Source organism: Lepidochelys olivacea (genome assembly GCF_965140295.1).
Source record: "Lepidochelys olivacea isolate rLepOli2 genome assembly, chromosome: 7".
In the NCBI taxonomy this organism is placed as follows: domain Eukaryota; kingdom Metazoa; phylum Chordata; order Testudines; family Cheloniidae; genus Lepidochelys; species Lepidochelys olivacea.
The window spans coordinates 73,702,987-73,728,380 of record NC_140417.1 but is presented as its reverse complement, the minus strand read 5'-3'; the positions used below and the strand labels follow the sequence as shown (position 1 = coordinate 73,728,380).

The 25,394-nt window shown below is 45.2% G+C and overlaps 1 protein-coding gene across 2 annotated transcripts in view; it reads right to left on the bottom strand.

The window, feature by feature from the left end:
* Nucleotides 1–24,630, bottom strand: part of GRID1 (glutamate ionotropic receptor delta type subunit 1) — an 828,161-nt gene extending 803,531 nt beyond the window's left edge. For both annotated transcript variants that reach the window (XM_084633925.1, XM_084633926.1), the window contains exons 1-2: nt 24,266–24,630; nt 21,564–21,719 (exon numbers count right to left, since the gene is read on the bottom strand). In XM_084633925.1, coding sequence (XP_084490051.1) covers nt 21,564–21,719; nt 24,266–24,344 — 235 coding nt within the window. In that variant the 5' untranslated portion in view covers nt 24,345–24,630. The remainder of the gene's footprint in view (nt 1–21,563; nt 21,720–24,265) is intronic.
* Between the last annotated feature and the right edge of the window lie 764 nt (nt 24,631–25,394).

Below are 25,394 nucleotides of genomic sequence, written 5' to 3'. Positions count from 1 at the left end.
ATCGAATTGTGGGGAGGTGAGCAAGAGGACTACAACATCCCGGTTAAATAATGCAGCCTTACATTATTCTTCACAGTATTTCTGTCTGCGTGCTCCAATGGCTCTGGGAGTGCCAGAGCTGAGCCAAGCCCCCACTGGCAGCAGGAATGCCATGCTGTATGTCAGCGTGTGCCAAATTGAGGCTCATTCAGGATACTGCTTGACTGAAAGCCAATTCTTGTTCTGTCTTTCCTTCCGAAAAGCACTTCCTGATAGCTCCCACAGTTGCTCATCTTCCTCATCTTCTCAGCCCTTCTTTCAAAGCCAGCCAAGTAGCAATGAATTCTGAGATTGTTATTTTTGAGTGTGTTTCAGTTTGTATAATGCTGCAATCTGGACATAGGCTCCCATGCTCCACTATGATCCAGCAAGAGTGGCAGCCACAGGGGAACCACTCACCCCCAGTGCAAGTAAGGGCTGCAGCAGGACAGAGACCTTACACTAATGGGGACCAGGTATAATAGAACTCCACTCCACCATTCTTTGCTGATATACCCTCTCCTTCCCCTTACACAAGTGTTGGCTGCTGAAGGAGCTGCCTCCAGCTGAACACTAGTCAAGATTTCCTCTTGGCAGCCTGGTATACTCCCTTGGCCTTCTGGGCCACTTTAAGAATCCAGCCCTATGACTTACAGTCACCTTACTCACTATGGAATGTTGAGCAATTCATGGAATTAGCAGGCTTTAGTCTGCTCTTGCTGATGTCACTAAGCTCCACCCATACCAATAAGATTATTGTTTCCATAGTAACTGAAGTACTTCAGAGAGAAGAAAACAGAGAGAGAGAATGGAAGAGACTACAAAAGATTAAGCACAAGGTAAACATAAAATTTATATTGTCGTGTGATTGGAATTGGGACATACAGTATGGGGAGAGACCACTCATCGCCTCTGCATCTTCTTCCATGCAGCCTTCTGCACCTGAAACCCCCTCTGACCAATACTACTATGCCTCCTTCCTCTCCTCGTGTGGACTCTAGTTACTGATGCAAACCAAGCAAAATTCTGTTTCACTTTATTTCAACCACAACAACAACAAAAACAAGCAAAATTCATCTAGTTTCTCTTTTTCCTTTGAGTTTGGGAAGGTTCATTTAAATCAAAGCAAAATTCAGGTGCGGGTGAACCCAACATGGAATGGAACACAAGAGGTTCAAATCCACCACAATGCAAAACCACTGAGTTTTACTCAGCTCTCCCCTTACTCATGGGTAGTGCTGACATCCCAAAGGGCAATGACAATGTTGCACCTCATCATTACAGGTTCTATATATACCATGTGGTAACAAGCAGAAGATGATTATCACCTCCCAATGCACAGCCAACAGCATAAAGCCTTGGTCTTACAGATGCATTCACCTGCTGACAAAACCAATTCTCATTAACTTTACAGACATTTCCTTCCACAGAAAATCCTTGTATTTATTCACTTTCTAAATAAGAGTGAGGAAGAGGACCAACGTGATCAAGAAGATGATATTACAGACTATTTTATGAATGACGTTGCTAGCTAAAATCTCGAAGACTGAGACAGCAAGTTAAAATGCAATGAATTAAAGGACTCGACTAAGATACTGGGTGAATAACGAGAGCTGGGATCCCACTGGGTAGGGTTTTTTTGGGGAGGTGGAGGGGGCTAGAATGCAAGTTATTCCTCAGACATTATTCAGCTGAATATAAGCAGAAATCATTTCAGGCCCTCCTTCTTACCGTCCTTTTCCCCCCTATTTGAATGGTTGCTAAGGGAATGGTTCTCAGGAAGGTCAAGCAGTAGAGACCCTGCTGGGTGGTTTACTGCAGCCAAACAGCACTACTTAAATTAATACCTCTTGGTTCTTTTTACCCTTAACTGAAGATCATTAGCGCTTCAAGATCTCATTTCTTACTGCACATTTAAACTAATATTAAAAGGGGAGGGTGAGAAATAGATAGGAATCAAGAAGCCACAACAAAGTCAAATGAGAATTTCAGAGCAGAACCACGGATGTGGGGAAAGTTACCCACCAGAGAAACTAAGTAATGTTTTGATCAAGCAAACCTTGCAAACCAACTAAAAGCATTCAAAACTCACAAACCTGAAAATAGTTTCAAGCACAGCAATCAAGTCTCCAAATTATAATTAAACACAAGCCATTAAGAACTACATAAAAGAAAACCCTCTCAACATGTTTCTCATTTTTATGTACTTACTGCCTTAAAGCTATGTAAATGAGAGAAATCTTGGCATATTAACATATCATTATAATCTGTCCCTGAAATTATTACACATCTTCATGCACTATGGAATAGATTTTCAAAATGTTGCATGCTAGTTAGCGGCCTCACTCCAATTTCTAGCGGACAAGTATCACATCACCAAATACTACTGCCACAATTGGCATTAATTGGCCCCTTTATTCTTAGTCTCAACCCCAAGAGACCAGCAGTTGAAGGGACACAGAGAATAAACTGGCTTCTGAGTTCTAGAGGTGGTTTCTATAGGTCAAGGTTGAAATGCACTGGTATTGGGAAGATTGCAGGTCCTCATGCCCTAGATGTATCCCATGATTAGTAGACTTCAGTCTCCAGGCCTGACAGTCTAGCACTTTTCAACTGCACTAAATTCTAAAAAAAATCGAAAGCATGTTATTTCTGTATATCTAAACAGAAGTTGTATGCTCAAGTGCATGAAGAGTTGCCAAACATAAAATTGGATATGTGCATATATGTATGCATGTGCCTGTGTGAACTATGGAAAGCACGTGTGAAACTGGGATCACAAAATGTGATTTTTTAACATGACACTTCTATTTTGCTGGGGCAGATTTAGAGAAATGAAAACCTCCTCTAAGAAAAGGTAGATTTCAAGTCAGTGTACAAAATTTACTGTACAGAAGCAATGCTTCCAATCAATCATTTTAGTCTAGGTGCCTCTACGGGGTTAGATAAGAAGAGCAACCTTTAGTAGCATCAGATGCCAACATTCCACCAGGGAACAAATAAAAATACAGAAACAATTCATTTTAGAATCTCTCAGAAGAATAATTTTTAGATAAGTGTATGACAAGTTATATCTATAGCTATCGATCTATATATAGATAAAAATATCTATTTTTGCAAGAAAAACTGAGTAAAGTCCAACACAAGATTTATGTTTTACTTAGAATAGCAAAAATTACATCATCTTACATTTCAGCCAAGAGCTTCTGCTTATCAGCTGGCCCCTAAATATTGCTTTACCTGCCTATTGAGAAGTCCTCTTTTTATACTGTCCATATCATTCACTTGAAAGTATAGAACAATGTCCTTTTTAACTGCTGCAACCTGATCTTTTTCTTGGGGAAGCACGTAGTTATTTGTCCAAAAATGTGATCTTTGGGACGCAGAGTATCAAATTTTACTTCCATCTCTTCAGTAACCATTTTAGCCATAGGCTCACTGAACACATTAACTTAGAGCCACTATTGTAAGAAGAACTCATCACTATCTTTTTTGTTTATCTTTTTATGTATAACTATACTAAGCCATGGATGATTTTAATAAACATGGTAATAGCCTCTCTGTTCAAAGAGCTATAGTTTGAACTCCTATTACTCTGTCTGGACCACAGAATGATGAATCACATCAAAATATGAAACTCCATCCATTCTCTATATATTAAGATGCAATTTAAAATATCGTGCTTGAAATATAGGGTTCCTTTAATCACTTGTGGCAGTTAGAGTCTAGGAATGCAGATAAGATCAAGATATTTTTCTATTCAGTGCAAAAGAGGTTTACAATATATCTAGCATCTAAATCACTTGTATATATACACACAGTATGTACAGTGTATTGTAATAGTTAGGGAATAGGAATAGTTATTTGATTTAACAATTCTAATACCAAAGGTACACAAATACAGGGAGAAAAGATCTTTCAAACTCATTTCACATTGATAGCAGAACTCGCTAATCAACAGTAGCGACTGGGGAGACCGATCATGCATTACCAAAGTGTGCCAATAAATAAGAAAAAAAAATACAATTTATTTTTAAAATAAAAAAACGTCATTGACATATGTTCATTTACATTTTTATAAACACTGCTTAAGCTTGATTTGTGATGATGCTTCACAGTACACTGGTTAATACAGTAGCATATTTTGTATAAGTAAAGAAAGTAGCATAACACCCAACTATAGCTCCCTGGTATTAAATCTTTGATGAAAAACAGGGTGAGACCATTTGGTATTCTAGGAGAACAGTGAGCCAATCCTGCAGCCACTTGGTGAATTAAATTATTTTGAAATCTATGACTGTTCCACACCTATTGGTTGCTAAATCAAGGTATTAGCAGGTTGCATATTAGCAGGGAGAAAAGAAACAAGGTCAGTCTGTAATATAGGCTATTTGTAGGTCATATGCTACCTTCATTCTGTATTGCCTTGTCTAACGTTTTCTAGGAAATCACCCAGCCTATGTCTACTCTAGCCTTTTCAGAAGCTTTTTCCACCACAGAGAGCATGGATGCAGTTCCACCTCGGCAGAAGTAATAGTGCAGTTCAGGCTCCAGGCAACTCCAGCATCTAACCACTATGTCACTTAAACTTGTTAGCCACTGTGTCATGTAGACCTGCTCTAAGAAGCCCAGAGCAGTCACAGGCTTGGCAAACCAGCTGTGCCAAATTGGCTACTAACATTTAGCAAGAGTAGCTAACAGTGTAACAGAGAGAAACAAGCCCACTGTAAACAAGGACCATTGTTATACTGCCATTCATGGAGCTCCACCATGATAGTAACAGTGGGAGTTTTAGAATAGATGCAGTACTGCCATTTTTTTTACTATTTAGGAAGTTTTAGCAAGTTTACATATCCTTCCCATGTAAATATCAGAAACAAAACAATCATTACAACAGTTAGCTTTTGTTTAAAGAGACATTTTACAGGAATATGGACAACAGATCTTTCTATTTAACAGGGCGTCACCATATTACAGAGTGAGCATCATCACAACACGGATGTCATTTCTAATGATTTTATTAAACTCAGTGAAATCTCTACATACACATATTTAACAGAGCAGGCATGTCTATCAAATGTTAATATTAAAAACATTGGACAGGTGTGCAATGTTTTTTGCAGGTGAATGTATTTTGTCTGAGTACTGAATAAAACAGGGGTGGGCAAACTTTTTGGCCCGAGGGCCACATCGAGGTTGCAAAACTGTATGTAGGGCCGGTTAGGGAAGGCTGTGACTGCCCAAACAGCCTGGCCCCCACCCGCTATCCACCCTGTCATAAATATAAAGGGAAGGGTAAACCCCTTTGAAATCCCTCCTGGCCAGGGGAAAGCTCCTCTCACCTGTAAAGGGTTAAGAAGCTAAAGGTAACCTCGCTGGCACCTGACCAAAATGACCAATGAGGAGACAAGATACTTTCAAAAGCTGGGAGGAGGGAGAGAAACAAAGGGTCTGTGTCTGTCTGTAGTCGTCTTGGCCGGGGACAGAACTGGAATGGAGTCTTAGAACTTTTAGTAAGTAATCTAGCTAGGTATGTGTTAGATTATGATTTCTTTAAATGGCTGAGAAAAGAATTGTGCTGAATAGAATAACTATTTCTGTCTGTGTATCTTTTTTGTAACTTAAGGTTTTGCCTAGAGGGGTTCTCTATGTTTTGGAATCTAATTACCCTGTAAGATATCTACCATCCTGATTTTACAGGGGGGATTTCTTTATTTCTATTTACTTCTATTTTTTATTAAAAGCCTTCTTGTAAAACACTGAATGCTTTTTCATTGTTCTCAGATCCAAGGGTTTGGGTTTGTGGTCACCTATGCAAATTGGTGAGGCTTTTTATCCAACATTTCCCAGGAAAGGGGGGGTGCAAGTGTTGGGAGGATTGTTCATTGTTCTTAAGATCCAAGGGTCTGGGTCTGTAGTCACCTAGACAAATTGGTGAGGCTTTTTACCAAACCTTGTCCAGGAAGTGGGGTGCAAGGTTTTGGGAAGTATTTTGGGGGGAAGGACGCGTCCAAACAGCTCTTCCCCAGTAACCAGTATTAGTTTGGTGGTGGTAGCGGCCTGTCCAAGGTGTAATATTTTGTACCTTGGGGAAGTTTTGACCTAAGCTGGTAAAGATAAGCTTAGGAGGTTTTTCATGCAGGTCCCCACATCTGTACCCTAGAGTTCAGAGTGGGGGAGGAACCTTGACATGGTGGCACAGTGGTGGGATTAACCTGAAATCATTTTGAGATCCAGTTGAGATTTTTTGAACTAGAAATACAGATTTTAAAAAGGAATTTTTAGGAAGTCCAGAAGGCAGCTTTGAAACTGAAAGCAGCTTGGTTTCTCTCTGCTTTGTGGCCAAGCAGAGACAAAAGGGGATTATCTTGTGAATTGCAGGTTTTCCTTGCCTGGAGGCAGGGTACTTAACTCCTGCAGGGAAATTCACAGTCTTCCAACCCAGAGGTTTTTTTTTTTTTCTTTTCTTCCTAAAAGTAAATAGGGGGTGTGTGCTCTACCCATTTGCCTGGAGACAAAAGTGGCAGGGTTTTTTTTAGGATTTTGATTTTTTTTTTGTTTTACAAGGAGCACAGGTTTGAAAAGAAATTTTTTTTCTTCTTTGGGCTGGGTAAGCAGGTTTCCAAGTAGTTGGAGGTTTTTTGCTTTAATTTGGGCCCAGAGCAGAGACAAGGGAATTGTCTTTTTCTGTAGGCTGACAATCACTATCAGAGAATAGGTATTCTATTCCAGCACAGCAAAATTTTACAGCCAAGTTTTGTTTGTTTATTTCTAACCCTCGGGTGTAAAGTTAGTTAAAATCAGAGAGGTTAGAATGGCCAAATCCTCAGCTCGACTACAGCTGGAATTAGCCAAATTTCAGGCTGAGGAAAAACAAAGGGAACATGAAAGACAGATAGAACTCATGCGGCTGAAGGAGGAGGAGAAGGAAAAAGAGAGGAAGCATGTGGAGGAGATGGAGAGGATAAAGGCCCAGCAGAATATACCAACAAACCCTAGCAATCCTTCTCCAGGTACCACTTCCCATCCCAGAAAGTTCCCCACCTACAAGGCAGGTGATGAGACTGAGGCCTTCTTAGAAAACTTTGAAAGGGCCTGCCTTGGGTACAACATCTCTACTGACCAATACATGGTAGAGCTGAGGCCGCAGCTCAGTGGACCCTTAGCTGAGGTGGCAGCTGAAATGCCTAAAGAACACATGAACAAGTATGAACTGTTTAAATCCAAGGCGAGAGTCAGAATGGGGATAACACCCGAGCAGTCTCGTCGGAGGTTCAGAGCCCTAAGGTGGAAACCAGACATGTCATTTACCCGACATGCCTACCACATTGTAAAACATTGGGATGCCTGGATATCAGGAGCAAGTGTTGAATCTCCAGTAAATTTGCCCTTCCTAATGCAAATGGAACAATTCTTAGAGGGTGTTCCTGAGGAAATAGAAAGATACATCCTAGATGGGAAACCCAAAACTGTAATTGAGGCAGGAGAGATTGGAGCCAGATGGGTGGAGGTGGCAGAGAAGAAGAAAACTGGTCGCAGTTGGAGCGGAGACCAGAAGGGACCACCCCAGACCACACCCTATTACCGGGGGCCGCCCAAAGCCCCACCTACCTCCCAAAGAACCCTCCAAACCCCTTATCGTCCCACCACCCCGTTCTCCAGCAACCCTCCTCGCCCCAGTGACCCGTCAGCTGGACGATGTTTTAAGTGTAACGAGCTGGGGCATGTAAAGGCCAACTGCCCCAAGAACCCCAACAGATTACAGTTCATTGCACCGGAATCACACCAGAGGTCCACAGGCCCAGATACCTCCCAGATACCCTTGGAGCGGAGGGAAACTGTGAGTGTGGGTGGGAAGAAGGTCACCGCGTGGAGGGACACCGGAGCACAAGTGTCAGCTATCCATGCTTCCTTAGTGGACCCCAATTTAATCAACCCAGAGATCCAAGTGACGATTCAACCCTTCAAGTCCAACTCTTTCAATTTGCCTACAGCCAAGTTGCCTGTCCAGTACAAGGGCTGGTCAGGAATGTGGACTTTTGCAGTCTATGATGATTATCCCATCCCCATGCTGTTGGGGGAAGACTTGGCCAATCATGTGAAGCAGGCCAAGAGGGTGGGAATGGTCACCCGCAACCAGGCTAAACAAGCCGTGAGGCCTAGCTCTGTTCCGGAAACTTCTATCAGGACCCAGTCAGAGGTGATGGACCTGGACCCCAGGCCAATGTCTGCAACAGCAGTAGTGGATCCAGTCCCAGAGACCCAGACGGAACCAGTCCCAGAACCGGAACCAGCCAAACAACCAACACCAGACCCCGTGTCAGCACTGAATCCAGTACTTGCAACCTCAACACCAGAGGGCCCCACCGAACCTGAACTGGCAGCAGCCGATAACCCTACACAAGAGGCTCAGCCGGAGCCTGAATCCCAACATAGTGCACCAGCGGAGAGCGGTTCACAGTCAACAGAAACAGCTCCATCCCCTATATCGCTTCCAGAGGGACCAAGCCTAGGTCCACAATCCCATGAGGAACTGATGTCTCCAGCATCAAGGGAACAGTTCCAGACCGAACAGGAAGCAGATGAAAGCCTCCAGAGAGCTTGGACGGCGGCACGGAGCAACCCACCGCCTCTCAGCTCTTCTAATCGATCCAGGTTTGTTGTAGAAAGAGGACTTTTATACAAGGAAACTCTTTCTGGGGGACACCAGGAAGACTGGCATCCTCAGAGACAGTTGGTAGTTCCAACTAAATACCGGGCCAAGCTCTTGAGCTTAGCCCATGATCACCCTAGTGGCCATGCTGGGGTGAACAGGACCAAAGACCGTTTGGGGGGGTCATTCCACTGGGAGGGAATGGGCAAGGATGTTTCTACCTATGTCCAGTCTTGTGAGGTGTGCCAAAGAGTGGGAAAACCCCAAGACCAGGTCAAAGCTCCTCTCCAGCCACTCCCCATCATTGAAGTTCCATTTCAGCGAGTAGCTGTGGATATTCTGGGTCCTTTTCCGAAAAAGACACCCAGAGAAAAGCAGTACATACTGACTTTCATGGATTTTGCCACCCGATGGCCGGAAGCAGTAGCTCTAAGCAACACCAGGGCTAAAAGTGTGTGCCAGGCACTAGCAGACATTTTTGCCAGGGTAGGTTGGCCCTCCGACATCCTCACAGATGCAGGGACTAATTTCCTGGCAGGAACTATGAAAAACCTTTGGGAAGCTCATGGGGTAAATCACTTGGTTGCCACTCCTTACCATCATCCAACAAATGGCATGGTGGAGAAGTTTAATGGAACTTTGGGGGCCATGATACGTAAATTCGTAAATGAGCACTCCAATGATTGGGACCTAGTATTGCAGCAGTTGCTCTTTGCCTACAGAGCTGTACCACATCCCAGTTTAGGGTTTTCCCCATTTGAACTTGTATATGGCCGTGAGGTTAAGGGGCCATTGCAGTTGGTGAAGCAGCAATGGGAGGGATTTACACCTTCTCCAGGAACTAACATTCTGGACTTTGTAACCAACCTACAAAACACCCTCCGAACCTCTTTAGCCCCTGCTAGAGAAAACTTACAGGATGCTCAAAAAGAGCAAAAAGCCTGGTATGATAAACATGCCAGAGAGCGTTCCTTCAAAGTAGGAGACCAGGTCATGGTCTTAAAGGCGCTCCAGGCCCATAAAATGGAAGCATCGTGGGAAGGGCCATTCGTGGTCCAGGAGCGCCTGGGAGCTGTTAATTATCTCATAGCATTCCCCACCTCCAACCGAAAGCCTAAGGTGTATCATATTAATTCTCTAAAGCCCTTTTATTCCAGAGAATTAAAGGTTTGTCAGTTTACAGCCCAGGGAGGAGACGACGCTGAGTGGCCTGAAGGTGTCTATTACGAAGGGAAATGTGCTGGTGGTGTGGAAGAGGTGAACCTCTCCATGACCCTTGGGCGTATGCAGCGACAGCAGATCCAGGAGCTGTGCACTAGCTACGCGCCAACGTTCTCAGCCACCCCAGGACTGACTGAACGGGCATACCACTCCATTGACACAGGTAATGCTCACCCAATTAGGGTCCACCCTTACCGGGTGTCTCCTCAAGCTAAAACTGCTATAGAACGGGAGATCCAGGATATGTTACAGATGGGTGTAATCCGCCCCTCTGAAAGTGCATGGGCATCTCCAGTGGTTCTAGTTCCCAAACCAGATGGGGAAATACGTTTTTGCGTGGACTACCGTAAGCTAAATGCTGTAACTCGCCCAGACAACTATCCAATGCCACGCACTGATGAACTATTAGAGAAACTGGGACGGGCCCAGTTCATCTCTACCTTGGACTTAACCAAGGGGTACTGGCAGGTACCGCTAGATGAATCTGCCAAGGAAAGGTCAGCCTTCATCACACATCTCGGGCTGTATGAATTTAATGTACTCCCTTTCGGGCTGCGAAATGCACCCGCCACTTTCCAAAGACTTGTAGATGGTCTCCTAGCGGGATTAGGAGAATATGCAGTCGCCTACCTTGACGATGTGGCCATATTTTCGGATTCCTGGGCAGACCACCTGGAACATCTACAAAAAGTCCTTGAGCGCATAAGGGAGGCAGGACTAACTGTTAAGGCTAAGAAGTGTCAAATAGGCCTAAACAGAGTGACTTACCTTGGACACCAGGTGGGTCAAGGAACTATCAGCCCCCTACAGGCCAAAGTGGATGCTATCCAAAAGTGGCCTGTCCCAAAGTCAAAGAAACAGGTTCAATCCTTCTTAGGCTTGGCCGGTTATTACAGACGATTTGTACCGCACTACAGCCAAATCGCTGCCCCACTGACAGACCTAACCAAAAAGAAACAGCCAAATGCTGTTCAGTGGACCGGAAAGTGTCAGAAGGCCTTTAACAAGCTTAAAGCGACACTCATGTCTGACCCTGTACTAAGGGCCCCAGACTTTGACAAACCGTTCCTAGTAACCACAGATGCATCCGAGCGTGGTGTGGGAGCAGTTTTAATGCAGAAAGGACCTGATCAAGAATTCCACCCTGTAGTGTTTCTCAGCAAAAAACTGTCTGAGAGGGAAAGCAACTGGTCAGTCACTGAAAAAGAATGTTATGCCATTGTCTACGCTCTGGAAAAGCTACGCCCATATGTTTGGGGACGGCGTTTCCACCTGCAAACCGACCATGCTGCACTAAAGTGGCTTCACACCGTCAAAGAAACTAACAAAAAACTTCTTCGGTGGAGTTTAGCTCTCCAAGATTTTGATTTCGACATCCAACACATCTCAGGAGCTTCTAACAAAGTGGCTGATGCACTCTCCCGTGAAAGTTTCCCAGAATCAACTGGTTACAATCGTCCTTGAGATGTGGAAAATATTGTTAGTCTTTATGTACTTGGTAGTATATTTAGAGATGCATGTGTCTTATTAACTCTGTTTTCCTAGAGCTCCAGGAAGAAATCCCAGCCAGTGTTTCACCCTAGCTGAGATTTGGGGGGCGTGTCATAAATATAAAGGGAAGGGTAAACCCCTTTGAAATCCCTCCTGGCCAGGGGAAAGCTCCTCTCACCTGTAAAGGGTTAAGAAGCTAAAGGTAACCTCGCTGGCACCTGACCAAAATGACCAATGAGGAGACAAGATACTTTCAAAAGCTGGGAGGAGGGAGAGAAACAAAGGGTCTGTGTCTGTCTGTAGTCGTCTTGGCCGGGGACAGAACAGGAATGGAGTCTTAGAACTTTTAGTAAGTAATCTAGCTAGGTATGTGTTAGATTATGATTTCTTTAAATGGCTGAGAAAAGAATTGTGCTGAATAGAATAACTATTTCTGTCTGTGTATCTTTTTTGTAACTTAAGGTTTTGCCTAGAGGGGTTCTCTATGTTTTGGAATCTAATTACCCTGTAAGATATCTACCATCCTGATTTTACAGGGGGGATTTCTTTATTTCTATTTACTTCTATTTTTTATTAAAAGTCTTCTTGTAAAACACTGAATGCTTTTTCATTGTTCTCAGATCCAAGGGTTTGGGTTTGTGGTCACCTATGCAAATTGGTGAGGCTTTTTATCCAACATTTCCCAGGAAAGGGGGGGTGCAAGTGTTGGGAGGATTGTTCATTGTTCTTAAGATCCAAGGGTCTGGGTCTGTAGTCACCTAGACAAATTGGTGAGGCTTTTTACCAAACCTTGTCCAGGAAGTGGGGTGCAAGGTTTTGGGAAGTATTTTGGGGGGAAGGACGCGTCCAAACAGCTCTTCCCCAGTAACCAGTATTAGTTTGGTGGTGGTAGCGGCCTGTCCAAGGTGTAATATTTTGTACCTTGGGGAAGTTTTGACCTAAGCTGGTAAAGATAAGCTTAGGAGGTTTTTCATGCAGGTCCCCACATCTGTACTCTAGAGTTCAGAGTGGGGGAGGAACCTTGACACACCCCCTCCCACTTCCCGCCCCCTGACTGCCCCCCTGACCCATCCAACCCCCCCCCCCGCACCACTCCTTGTCCCCTAACTGCCCCCCCGGGATCCCATCCCCTATCCAACCCCCACTGCTCCCTGCCCCCTGACTACCTCGACCCCTATCCACACCCCTCCCCCTGACAGGCCCCCCAGGATTCCCATGCCTATCCAACTGCCCCCTACTCCCCGTCCCCTGAACCCCCCTGCCAGAAACTCAGCCCCATCCAACCGCACCCTGCTCCCTGTCCCCTGACTGCCCCACAGGACCCCCTGCTCCTTATCCAACCCCCCTGCTCCCCGCCGCCTTACCATGCCGCTCAGAGCAGCAGGAGCTTGCAGCTCCACCGCCTGGCCAGAGCCAGCCACACCACCACACTGCCTGGCAGGAGTAGCGGGGCCAGAGTGCTGGTGGGGCAGCGACCTGAGGCTGCAGGGGAGGGGGGACAGCAGTGGGGAGAAGCCAGGGGCTAGCCGGCTGGGAGCTCAAGGGCTGGGCAAGACAGGCCCGCAGGCTGGATGTGGCCTGCAGGCCGTAGTTTGCCCACCTCTAGAATAAAATGTAACCAAATATCTAGGTATCTATCTGTCCTCTTTCCACTTTGCTGGGTATATAATTGGTGTGTTGATTTTTCCATAACCACAACCTCCCACAGTTTTCCTCCATGGTTGGCCTATTTTTGTTTGTTTCCAGTGAGAGGTTACCAATGGCCAAGCAGGTACTAGATGATGAGAGATTAATTCTTCATTTCATGCTGGTCCTCTTTTCTGGATCAAACCCCATTCCTCTTGGGTAACTTACCTATTCACATCCTTTTCCCAGGGTGTCATATATGGACAAGCTTTTGTTAGGAAAGCTGTCTGCAAAGTTTGATATGAATTAGTTCTAATTTTTGTTTCCCAACTGACCAGATTCCATTACACCTAGTAAAGTTAGAGTTCTGTACAAAACCAGTATTCTAGAAAGTTGAGAAACATAACCCCTGACCTTAGAGTACTAGTACTAGGGAGAGTGGGCAGTCCAAGTGCATTTTGATCTCTAAATAAGTTAGAAAAGTTTCTTTACTGGATTGTGAGCACAGGCATTTTTAACCACACCCGAAACAAAGTTAGGCAAAATAGTGGTGAAAGTGCCTGAGTTGCCTCTCCCAGTAGCACTGGTACAGCAGCACCAGCAGTAGCGCAAAGCAGGGAAATTTCCCAAACCTGTTAAGTAGGAACAGCCGAAGCATGAAACCCCATGGATGTCATGTGTTGGAGGCAGCATAGAACTTCAGAAATTCACTACATATTTTCCTGATCTGCATATTCGTGAATGCATTACATTACACATGGTACAGAGCCAGAACCATGTGGCTGCTTTTGAAGGATACGGTTTGAGAGGGAAGAAAATTCATCCCAGGGCTGTATGCTCTCTACAAAAACAAAAATAAAAATATTTGGGGTATCTTTTCAAAATGGTAGCCTCCCAGGTGCAAGATATCTTCATATTTTTGCACCTACAATTGAACAGTGAGTAGCTATGCCTCAAAATACCCAGCTGTAATTAGAGGTATGTGTACTTGGATTTGTTGCTTGCAATTCATAGGCTGCATTCATCATAAGCCTAACTGAATCTGCCCCCCTTTATGAAATACTGGCATATTTGTTTCAAACTGAAGGAAACACAGGGTCCTTGCCACTAACATAACATAACAAACATGCACATGCGGGGAGAGATGGAGATTTCAAAATGTTGTTTTCTTTAATTTTGTGAAGCATTCTAGCCAAGCCATACAACTAAAGAGCATAAAAGCACAGGCAGAATGAGATGACAGTGTCACAGATGCCTTCACTGTGGCAGTCCTTAACAAGTCTCAGTTTGGTCTCGGAAGGCATGAGGAGGTAAAAATGTTAAGCACATTCACCCCACTGAGCAACAGCTTTTAACCACAGTAGACTAGTTAGAAATATGTAGTTACACAGCCAGGTCTCTAGGACTAGGGGAGCAATCCCCTGCTTACACTGTATCTGCCTGGTTTTGAGAATGCTTTGAAAGCTCAGAATGAAACTAGAAATGATGTATATAACAATATGTTCACTCTGGAGAACTCAGAGTTCAGCTGCCAAAAAGTTCTAAATAAGACAGTGTATCCCAGTGAAACCTGCTTGAAAAATATGCTCAAACGAGCTGCAAGAGAATAGCAGATAAAGGAGATGCTAAATGAGAGTGAAAGACACATGAGAAACCACTAGCAAAAAAATTAAATGACAGCACATTAATAAAAACCAACCCTTTGCAAGTCTGGCAGACAAAATCTAGAATCCTTTTTATATTTACTATTAAATATTTAACCTTAAGTACGAGGCATCATAGTATTTCTTAACCAAGCAATACATTTGCCCACCCAATGCAGCCAAATCAATACAATCTTATATTTTTTTAAAAAAATCACTTCATATGAACAAGAATATATTAGAATTCCTGAGATCCATTATGGTTTGCAATTCTACCCTGACCCCCACCCTTCTTCTCCCCATGTTCGGGGACTAAACATCTTAAAGATATAAAATATAGTGAAACCTCTGTTATGTTTTCACCTCTGGGGCCATGCTTTCATCTAAAAACTAACCAAACAAATCAGAATGCCTTATGTCATGTTTACATGACACCATTTTAGCCTAGACTTATATATTGACCTGTCCTGAGCTTGCCCAAAGACTGAGGGGGACACTTTCACCATGGCTGGCAGGCATTTCTCCGTTTATTGTTTATGTGGCCATTTACACTTAAAGCTGAGCTCAACCCAAAGAGAAAGCAGTATCTGCAATTGAAAGCTGAAGACTCTATCCAGGTATAATTGCAATACAGCGTCTGTCCCCGATATGAGTTTCTACTCAGAGTGTCACTCTAACTACCGTGAAATAAACTTGTAAGGGAGGGGGTGGGAGAGACAGACCCAGAACCTTACAGAAATTCACTAATTGCCTCTACAGTTCTATACCCTTAGGCTAGGCATGTGTTTAGGTTCTGCTTTGAATTTTGGCTGGGTAAACAAATCCTAGAACAACAAAGATAATGCCCCTGTTTCGCTGTTTCACTTGTACATTTAGGCATATACATGCAGCTCGACTTACATCTAAACAAACAAAAATGCTCAATACCTACTGTTTCTGTAACTTGAAATGTATGTACATGGCTACGGCAGTTTGAGAACTTCCCCATGCACACATCCTTGCCAAGTCCCACATGCAAGAGACAAGGGAACAGCTTCACTCCAAGGTACACAACATGAACACACAAATAACTCAAAAAAGTCAGCAGCTGTGAGTCACTCGTGTACAACACCAATATGCATGGAATAAACAGGTAACTAAAATCAACCTATGGAACATCATCCTCACTCTCAACACATGTACTGAATTCTGAAGTATTCTCAGCTTTCCAGTCCTAATAGCCTTTTACCCTCAGCAGGCAGGCAAGGTTGCTCCAATTAGAAACAATTAATTTTAAAGGAACCACTGTCTATGAAAATAGAACAATTTGCAATTCTAGGAAAGGTTGTATTGGCATTTCAAAACAGTTTCAAGATTTCTGAATAACTACCTCTATCGGATCCTCTCCCCATGATGCACTGTGACAGTTAAAATGGCAAAAGGTTTTTTGGACTGTTAGCCTTTCTGCCCCAACAGTGTTTAAAAACATTTAGATCTCCTGATGAACTATTTTATACACACAGAGATACACACATACTTTTTTTTTTTAAACCTTAAACAGCCGTATTTTTAAGACAGGCTAGAAACTGATTTACAGTTGTCTTTTGGACTCCACTGTGAAACATACACTCACTTTTCCTCAACAAGATCACTCCAGCAGCAAGTACAGAAATGGCAATTTGAATTGAAAACTTTCTTTTCCAAATATTTCACAGTCTTATCTGTAAAAGAGTTCCTTATACCTTTGAGCTTTCAAACTTCTTAGCTCAGAAAAAAAAATGCATCATTTTAAGGAATTGCTCAGGTTACTGATAAAAACATTATTTGCACTAGTTCACAACTCAGCACTTTTACAGATGTTGGGTTAACACTTGGCACACAGCTTCTTTACAATGAAGAGAACAAAAGGGATCAACAATTAAATTAACATTGCACCATGTAATATTGTGCAGAAAGGCTGCTGATGATTTCTATAGAACAGCCAAACCAGAGTAACCATTCTCAGGTTTTGATTTTTTGCCAGCTATTTACAATGAACATGTTTTTTTCTCTCAGTTAACACTAATTGTCATAGGCATAAAGACCATACTCCAGAAAGTGGCATTCCAGTACATGAGCACAAATATAAAATCAAGTCCTATTTTATATATACATGAAAGACACCAGATTTCATTGTTATGTCATACTTTTCCGCTGCCCACATTTGATTGTTTCATCCACTTGTTGCATCTTGTTATAAAACTAGATTGTGAGTTCTGTGGAGCAGGGACTGTTTCTTTACTGCTTGTTTGCACAACCCTTAGCACAATGAGGCCTTGACCATTGGCAACTAGGCACAATTGTAATACAAATTATTACTGAGTCATAAGAGGAAGTTTTCCCCACAAGATGCAAGCTGAACTACTTAGGGTCATGTTTTAGAACTAGGCTCCATGTTAACTGCTATGCTCAAGCATCTATAAACCCATTAGCATGGAATTCCACCTAAACAGAGAGAGAGAGACACACACACACACAAATACTCAGCTCTCCTTTACCTATTGCAGTTACCGGGCATTCACCATCACTGTATTCTGTTGAGCAAAGAAACCTATAAAAACCCTATAGCTTTTTCCAATGTCTAAGGTATATCTGTATATCTCCTAGTGTTGAAAATGGCTTGTTTTTGAAAAATAAAATACTTTAAGTAGGCCATTACTCCTGGAAGTGAACTGATCCTATCGAAAAAATACTGCTGCTTTTCAAATTTTTTTGCTACCCCTGCAAAAAAATCTTATACTAAATACCAACCCAAGTGCATTGAAAAAATATTATCAGTAATTAAATTCTTGTTACAGTGTAATAAACCTTGTCACATGGAGTGTTTACTTTTCATAATATTACCTTAGTACCACTGAAATGAAGTGCCTGCTTGCACCATTGATTTAAGTAGGAATAATTCACAGTGCTACTGGGTAATGCTGTTTATAAAGGTACTTGAAACAAAAAATAATATTGTGTGCCTTGTTTGATTCTGTGAGCTACTCTGGCCGTAGTATCACACTGGACTATTTCTACTCCAAAGTGTTTTGTACTACACAGCGTCCCATTACAATGAGACTAACGTTTACAACACCGATTTCCATGGGACCGCTTAGAAAGACATTACACAGGAAGAATAATGTGGGTGTCAGTGCATTTTATATAGTAATAGCAACATTATGTGAGCAGTTAGAGCAGCTGATTTGCTCCAGGTTATTTTGACTACTGTAAACAAAGTCCTAGTGAAATGAGTAGGGCATCTGCATAACTGATTGCAACAAAACTTTGAATAGTAAGAATGACACCATGTAATTTTGTGCAGAAAGATACTGCACAGTACAAATAGCATGGTTACTAGTGCATCCCATGCATCATTCTGTCAGCATATTGAATAACAGTTGCAAATGAAAGAAATTCAAACCCCAAAAAGGGGGGGAGGGTCTGACTTGAACCAATAAAGCTACCACTCTGTTTTTTACTCACCCATTGTGGCAAGATACGATCATTTTGAGGTCCCAGAGAGAAGAGGACGACATAAGCCTTAACAGCTAGGTGAAAAAGGGTGATTTTTCAATGTAATTGTAACGTTTATTCCATATTCCCTCTGGTCTCCAGTGTGTGATCAGAACTGCAGGAAATTATTCTAAATTTAGGTGCCCACTGCCCATCAGTGGGCATCTCCAAGAAAATCTGGGTCCTACACTTTTTTCAGGCACTGAAGATATGCTGTGGTGCCTAATGATCTGTACCAAATAGATTAAAGTCTGACCAGAATCCTTCCTGTGGTTTCAACACAGTTTTCACAGTGAATTATTACTTTGGAAATATTCTTTCCTGGAGGTACTGCTATTCCTGCAGGATTAAAAGGGAAAAAAAGAAAACTACCAAGAAGTATTCTCTAGTTTGGTCAAGTTCCTCAGAACAATCTGAGCCATTGGACTTGCTGTCCACAAGACTGTCAGCTTATATCCCAATGTGATCAAAGTAGTTTAAAGCTTTTACTTTTGAGAAGAGGAGACACTGTTGGAAGCACTTGTTCAGCCAGCCAACTACTGTCATTTCCATGAATATGAATAAACTTCAATATAGGACATTGACATTTTGAAAATGTAGGAAGAGCTGATCCTTCAGTTAGTCTTTGACAATAATAAACCCTTCTATTCCATAGTTTGTGACTATGTATTTTTCCCCAGTCACAAGCACCTTTCTTGCCCCATTTTCAAGAATGTCAGGCCTGATCCAAAGCCTACTGAATGAACGTCATCTATGTCAATGGGCTTATTTTGTTGCTGTCTTGGATTTATGTGACAGCAAAGAAGCAGGCATGGTGGCAAAAAGATGTCAGAAGGAATTGTTTGGGGTTTATGAAAATGAATATTTGATGCAATTTTGTAACCATAATTTGCATGTACACAAGTTACACATAAATACATATGTATGAATGCAAATTTTCACAGAGGAAAAGATTATTTTCCCTGTTCTGTAATATTAAGGGTAAGACTAGTGATGAATCATTTTTTAAAATATTGTTGGGGTATATAAATAGCTCTCTTTTCTAGAATAATTATTACTCAAAAACCCTGCTGCTGAAATAACCCAGGCAATAATCAACCTTGGCTTCTTCATCAAACCCCAATAACATCTTTTTAAAGTCTTATTTGTAAAGGCAAGCTGATTAATCTCAAACATTTTCCTTTGCAATAAAAGCTAATTGCAATGATTTACCGATGTAACTACTTGTCAGATCTTACAAACGCTAGGAAAATGCTCAGCCAGTTACTTAGCTACCCCATTTAATCCACATGTAAAACCTCAGTGGAATCAAAGACTGTGAAATAAAACAGCTGTTTTTCAAACCACTTTCCCAGTTTTCTCCCTACTTTCAAAACTTACTTCTCCATTCATCCACACAATAGGGGGTTAACATGATAATAAAGTATTAAACACAACAGCAAACTACAAGGACAGCATCCTCGCCATTCTGAATAGACTTCTCACCCAGTCCTTATTTTAGTCTAGCTGTATTTGATCCTATCTGTGACTGGTAAAATCTAAACATATGTAAATCAAACTATCCCTCACTCTGTGAATCAAAACTCGCTTTGGGGGGGGGTAGAGAAGCCTGAAGCCTCTGCCTGGGGTGGGGGGGAGAGCCTAAGCCCCTTTTAAAGTGGGGGCTTCAAAGCCCCTGCCATTGCACAACTTCTCACATTTATTGCAGTCCCCGCACATTGCAGCACTAAGCCTCTTTATTGATGGATGTTTAATATTTCCTTCCATTTTCAGCCCTCTCTCTCCCAGCAACAAGTTAGGACAGACCTTAGAGATGGCACAAGGTGGCTACGGGCCAGCCTAAACGTTTGGGCACCAATAACGTGTTTTGGTTTAAAGAAAAGGAGGACTTGTGGCACCTTAGAGACTAACCAATTTATTTGAGCATAAGCTTTGGTGTAGCTCACGAAAGCTCATGCTCAAATAAATTGGTTAGTCTCTAAGGTGCCACAAGTCCTCCTTTTCTTTTTGCGAATACAGACTAACACGGCTGCTACTCTGAAACCTGTGTTTTGGTTTCTTACCAAAGACTGCTCAGACTGTGTCTCACCATTCACATTCTTTGAAGCAATCTTTTGAGTTACTAGACCTCACGCACACACAAGCACCCCTGCTCTGCGCCAGTCCAAGGCGGTCTGCGGGCATGGGGAGTTCAAGTCAGGAGACAAACGAAACGAGAATGCAAAACTAGCCCAACCCACACTCACTCTGAATCCTGCGGGGACATCGCACAGTAACTACCAGGGCCCTTTAATTCCCGTAGAAAGGAATTGTTCCCTTACACACTTGCAGGCTCCACTTCCGACCATTCTCTCATCGGTGGCTTAGACTTCCCTGTACCGCACTGAACTGCCTTTACATCACAGAGTTATGGGAGGGTAGTTTGGCCCCTCGCTCTCCCCCTCCCCCCCCCCCAATAAATAACATCCGAAGCACCTGCCAGTGAGCGGGGCTTTCAGGTGCCCTTCGCTCTGGCACCTGTTGCAACTCCAAGCCCCGTGCTCACATTCTCCCTTCCCCACGGAAGGGCTCCTCAGCCGGATCGCCCTTCCCCAGAGCGCAGGTTGCGAGGCCGAGAGAGGTCGCCTCTGTGCAGCGCCTGAGCTGCCTTCCTTCCCCCAGCACACCCCACAACGCCTGACATCCGCCACTGCTCTGGCCCTGCGGCCAAAGACCAGGCGCCGCCGCCCGGACCTGCCCAGCGAGACACGGGGCACCAGGCCAGATGCCCGTGTTGCGTGCACCGCCGGACACACGTGCGCTGCCCTGCCCTGCCTGGCCGCTCACACGCGCTAGCGAGCGGCTGCTGCTCGGGAAGGAGTTTCACAGGAATGACAGCTCTCCGCGAGCAGGCACCTCAGCGCCGGGCAGCCTCCCGCTCCGGGCTCTTTCCTTGTGAAACAGCGCCAACCTTCGGCCGCCGGAAAGTTTCCAGCCCCAGCAGAGCTGCCCGCGCCTCGGGAAGAGAACCGCCTGGGCCACAGGGCTCCCGGCGCCCGCCTCCAGCCCGATCGTGCACCCAGCGCACGGGGCTCCAGCAGCCCTGTCAAGCTTGACAGTAAAAGACAGGAGCGGGGGGGGGGGGGCGACAGTAAAAGACAGGAGCTGGGGGGTCCTCAGCTGCTCTTTGGCGCCAACACCCCTCCCCCCTTCCCGCGTATTATTAGAGGGGGAAATAACGCCCACGGGCGGGAAGGCGAGTCAGCCCGGGCATACCGCCCCTGACAAACACCTGCAACAGACGCGCGAAGCAGAACTACCGTCTCCCCCGGCCCAGCAGCCGGGGCTCTGCGAAGCCCTCGCCGCGGGTCTGAGCCGAGCCGAGCCGAGCCAAGCGGAGCCCCCGCCGGGGCGCTTACCTTCCTGCACCGCATGGAAGGGGTTGTTGGCCTCTATGAGCTTGATGGAGTACGTGATTTTCTCGCTCTGTAAAATGTCGTCATTGAGGTTCAGATCGGACACCGCCTGCTTGAAGACTTCGTCGTCCTTGGCAGCATTTCCTTCAAAAATGGCACCTGTTGACATGACCACATCAAAATTTGATCTTTCTCAGGAGGACAGAGGGGTGGGGGACTTAATGGAGAGACGGGGAAAGTTAAGGCTCCCTAGCCTTGTTTATTTTCCCCTGCCTAAAGTTTCATTTACATACATTTATATAAATCAGCTACCTCTCTCCCCCCTGGAGTGCAGTGTTTTAACACGGCCAGTTCAGTGTGGCCCTGAGAACGTTGTTGAGCTCGGGTCCATGGGAGAATTTGAAAACAAGTTAACAGAAAACAGCTTCCTTGCTCCCAGGTTTATCGGTGACCGTACAGAGGCATTTGTTGTTCAGGCGCATTAAATCACACACACACGCAAAGTCTTCATGAAGCCTTTTCTTGCCCAATAGGTTAAGTATGCTTCACCAACCATCACTTACTGGTTTTTAACCAAATCCCCTAGAAAAAAAATTGCTTTGTGAGTTTGAATGTAATAGAAAAGGAGAGGTGTTAGAAAAACAACCAACTTTTGCTCTGGGTTTTTTCTGCTGTTCGCCTGGTTTGTCATTGTTTTGGGTTTTGAATCTCTGCTGCATACACAAACACACACTGATTTAGAGTCAGCCTGTGTGTTCAGTAACCTGAAAGCTTCTAATTTCAAGCCGTGTTTATGCAGTTAAGGTGAAAACATCTGGCGAGCTGGGTTACGTAACATACTCTGACTACGGGAGCGTGTGTGTGCACTTTAGATTTACTATTTTGTTATGCAGATCAAGGATTTTTTAGGTTAAAGGATTAAAAAAAGTCACTTCCCTCCCTGGTACAATATTGCTTATTCACACTAGTTCTGTGTCCTGAAGTCTTACAAAGATTCGCGTGTAAATTCACAAATCCAGGTTCAGGGGGCTCCTCCCCTTCAATCTTTTGAAGCCCTTATTTCGGAAGAGGCGCTAAAATATCACTAAGGCTGAAGTGTGGGGCAGGAAAACGAGCCACGAATCTATAGCTGGCCTTCACCTTGTCCATTGGCAGGCAAAGAGGCAGAGAGGCTTTGTGGACGTCTGGCAGCCATCAGCTGCTGTGTCTCTGGACTCCCCGCTCTCCAGCTCCACTGATGAGAAATGGGGCGCGCTTTCCTCCTCTTCAGCAAAGCGCGAAAAAAGTCAGAAATCTCCAGTTTGCATCCAAGGTGAACAACGTGCTCCTGGTGCAGCTGAAATCCTGTAAGTGCGTCCAGCGCCTGAGAGGATGAGACGCAACCAGGGCTTCCCCGCCGCCCTCCCGCCTCGCCCCCTCGGAATTCGCGGGTAGCTCAGAGCTTTCCTCGCACAGCGGGCAAAGTTGACTCGGTCTCTTTTCTCGGCTAGATCCGCAATGCTGTGGGCTCTGGCCCTGGCCTCAGCCTCCTGGTTGTTTTACAGGGCTGGTGTCTGAGCATCCTCGTTCTCCCCGCCGCCACCACATCAGCTGGTGCAAAATCGGTCCCCCACCCCCAGAGACATTCCCCCACATGCTCGCCCCCGCGCCCTCACGCGTGGCGCCTGGAGGGAGCAAACTTGTTACATTTCGTGTCCATCAGGGCACAGGCGCGCGCTCTGTAGCTCCGGACTGAACTCCCACCCAGCCTCTCTTGCTCCATGGCTTCTCTCTCTCCTCCCTGAGGATTTTCCTCCTCCTCCTCTAAAGGCGGATGGGAATCATTGCTCTTCATTTCTCCGCCACTCTCCATCTCCTCCCCTCTCATCTGCCAGAAGCCCGAGGGGTTTGTGGAGGATTTTGTCCCTCTCTTTCCCCCACCCCCATCTTTATTCGATACCCGCCAAAAGGTGACTGCAGAGCCTTTGCCTTTTGCTGGCCAGACTTTCCCTGGACATTCCTCTACCCTGCTCCTAGAAGCCACAAAAGTTATCTGTACAGCATGCGCCATTGCCCCAGCCTCTCCTTCTCCCTCCTCCTCCTAGCCAGGTTTCTCCTCGCTGGAGATTTCAAGCCTTGCAGCCCAAAGGTTTTAATGAGCCCTTATTCAAACCACAACAGTTGTGCGCGCACACACACACACACACAGCTACTGCGCATCTAGCATCTCCTAACCCTTTCCCAGCCAACTTGTCCCTCCTGCATTCCCGTTATAGTAGCATCTGCTATGACTGGGGAAGGGGACGGTGGGGGGATTTTTGGAAAGTTTCCCCTACGGGATGGTTCCTATTCTGTCTTGCCTTGTTTACTGAGGGTGGCGGCGGACGAGAGAAAACCTCGCACGCAAACAGGTCTGAGCCCAGCATCTAGTACAACCAGAGAAACGGCAGCAGCAAACCTGCGTCCTGTCTCCAGAGAAACCCCTGCAGCGATTCAGTACTAACGTGCTTGCAGCATCCTTGCAACCAAAAGGGACCCCAGCGTCGCTTCCTCATCTCGCTGCTAACTTTGCAATTCGGAGGATTCGGGTGGCTTTTGTGCCCCCCTCTCTGGGGAGTTAATGGGGCTCGCTCGCCCTCTGCCCGTGACATGATGGGGTTTTAAGGAGACACCATCCCTTTCTTGTATTTGTTGCTTTCTCCCCCCTTCACCCCCCCCCTTCTTACCAATGTGGATGATGGAGTCCGCCCGCACTGAAACGCACTGAAATATCCAGGGGAAAAGCCAGAGCATCACCACTTCCATTTCCAGCCTCTCGCGGAGCACATCAGCCCGGATTTGATGGAGAGACAGAGATGGGGGGAAAGAAGAAGGGGGGAAAGGTACCCAGATTAAAAAAAAATCAAAAAATCCCAGACCCCGAAACCCCAAGGATTTTCCAAGATTGAGACGATGGAGAGAACGGGGAAGCAGGGGGACGACAGCAAGAAAAAGGTGGGGGCTAAAAATGTGTGCAGATGGATAGATCCTGGGTGTCTGCGAGGAAGCAGCAGCAGGGCAGAGACTTCAGCAGCAGCTCCTCACCACTCCGTGTGTGTCTGAGCCCCAGCGCACAGCAAACTGCGGAGGACCGCCCCCCCCCCCGCACCACGTGATTGCAGAGACTCACCACTCAATATAGTCTGGGCGAAACACACAAGGAGATGGAGAGAAGAGCGTAGAGCAGGGAAACAGTGGAGCCCAGTTCCACCCAGGAGCCTAGCCAAAAACGGGGGCTGGAGGGGGTGGCACGAGGAGATGGGGAGAGAAGAGCGAGGATGGCACAGGATGGGAGAAAAGGTCTGTGGCGACAGGGGGGGCTAAGGAGGCTTTCAACAGGAAGGGGAGTTTGAGATATGAGAGGAAGATCTCTGCCAATCTGTGAAACTGACTACAATCTGACCGGCAGAGAGCAGAGTGGGACGAAGAGGCGCTCTGACACAAAGGGGGGAATCTTAGCTGATCCCAGCAGCTCCACGGTTGCCATCACTTGCGGGGAACAGCTTCCCCCCCACAGGCTAGTGCGGATTCTATGGAGATGCCCGTATCCAGCAGCTGCCCAGGCTTGCTTTACTCCCAGCAGACGCTATCCACTCGTGCTCCTCCATTCAATCCAGCTTTCCCAGTGCTGAAGAGGATGCTGGCTCTAGTCTTCCCCCAGGACTCTTGTGTCCCCCTCTCCCCGGCAGCACTGTGGAGGGGACCGAAGTTCAGAGCGCCGTTAACAAAGATTTGGGAGCCTCCATAGAGGGAGTTTAATTCCTTGAACTACCTGGAAATCTTACCGACCTTTTCCCTGGCCAGTCTGGAAACTTA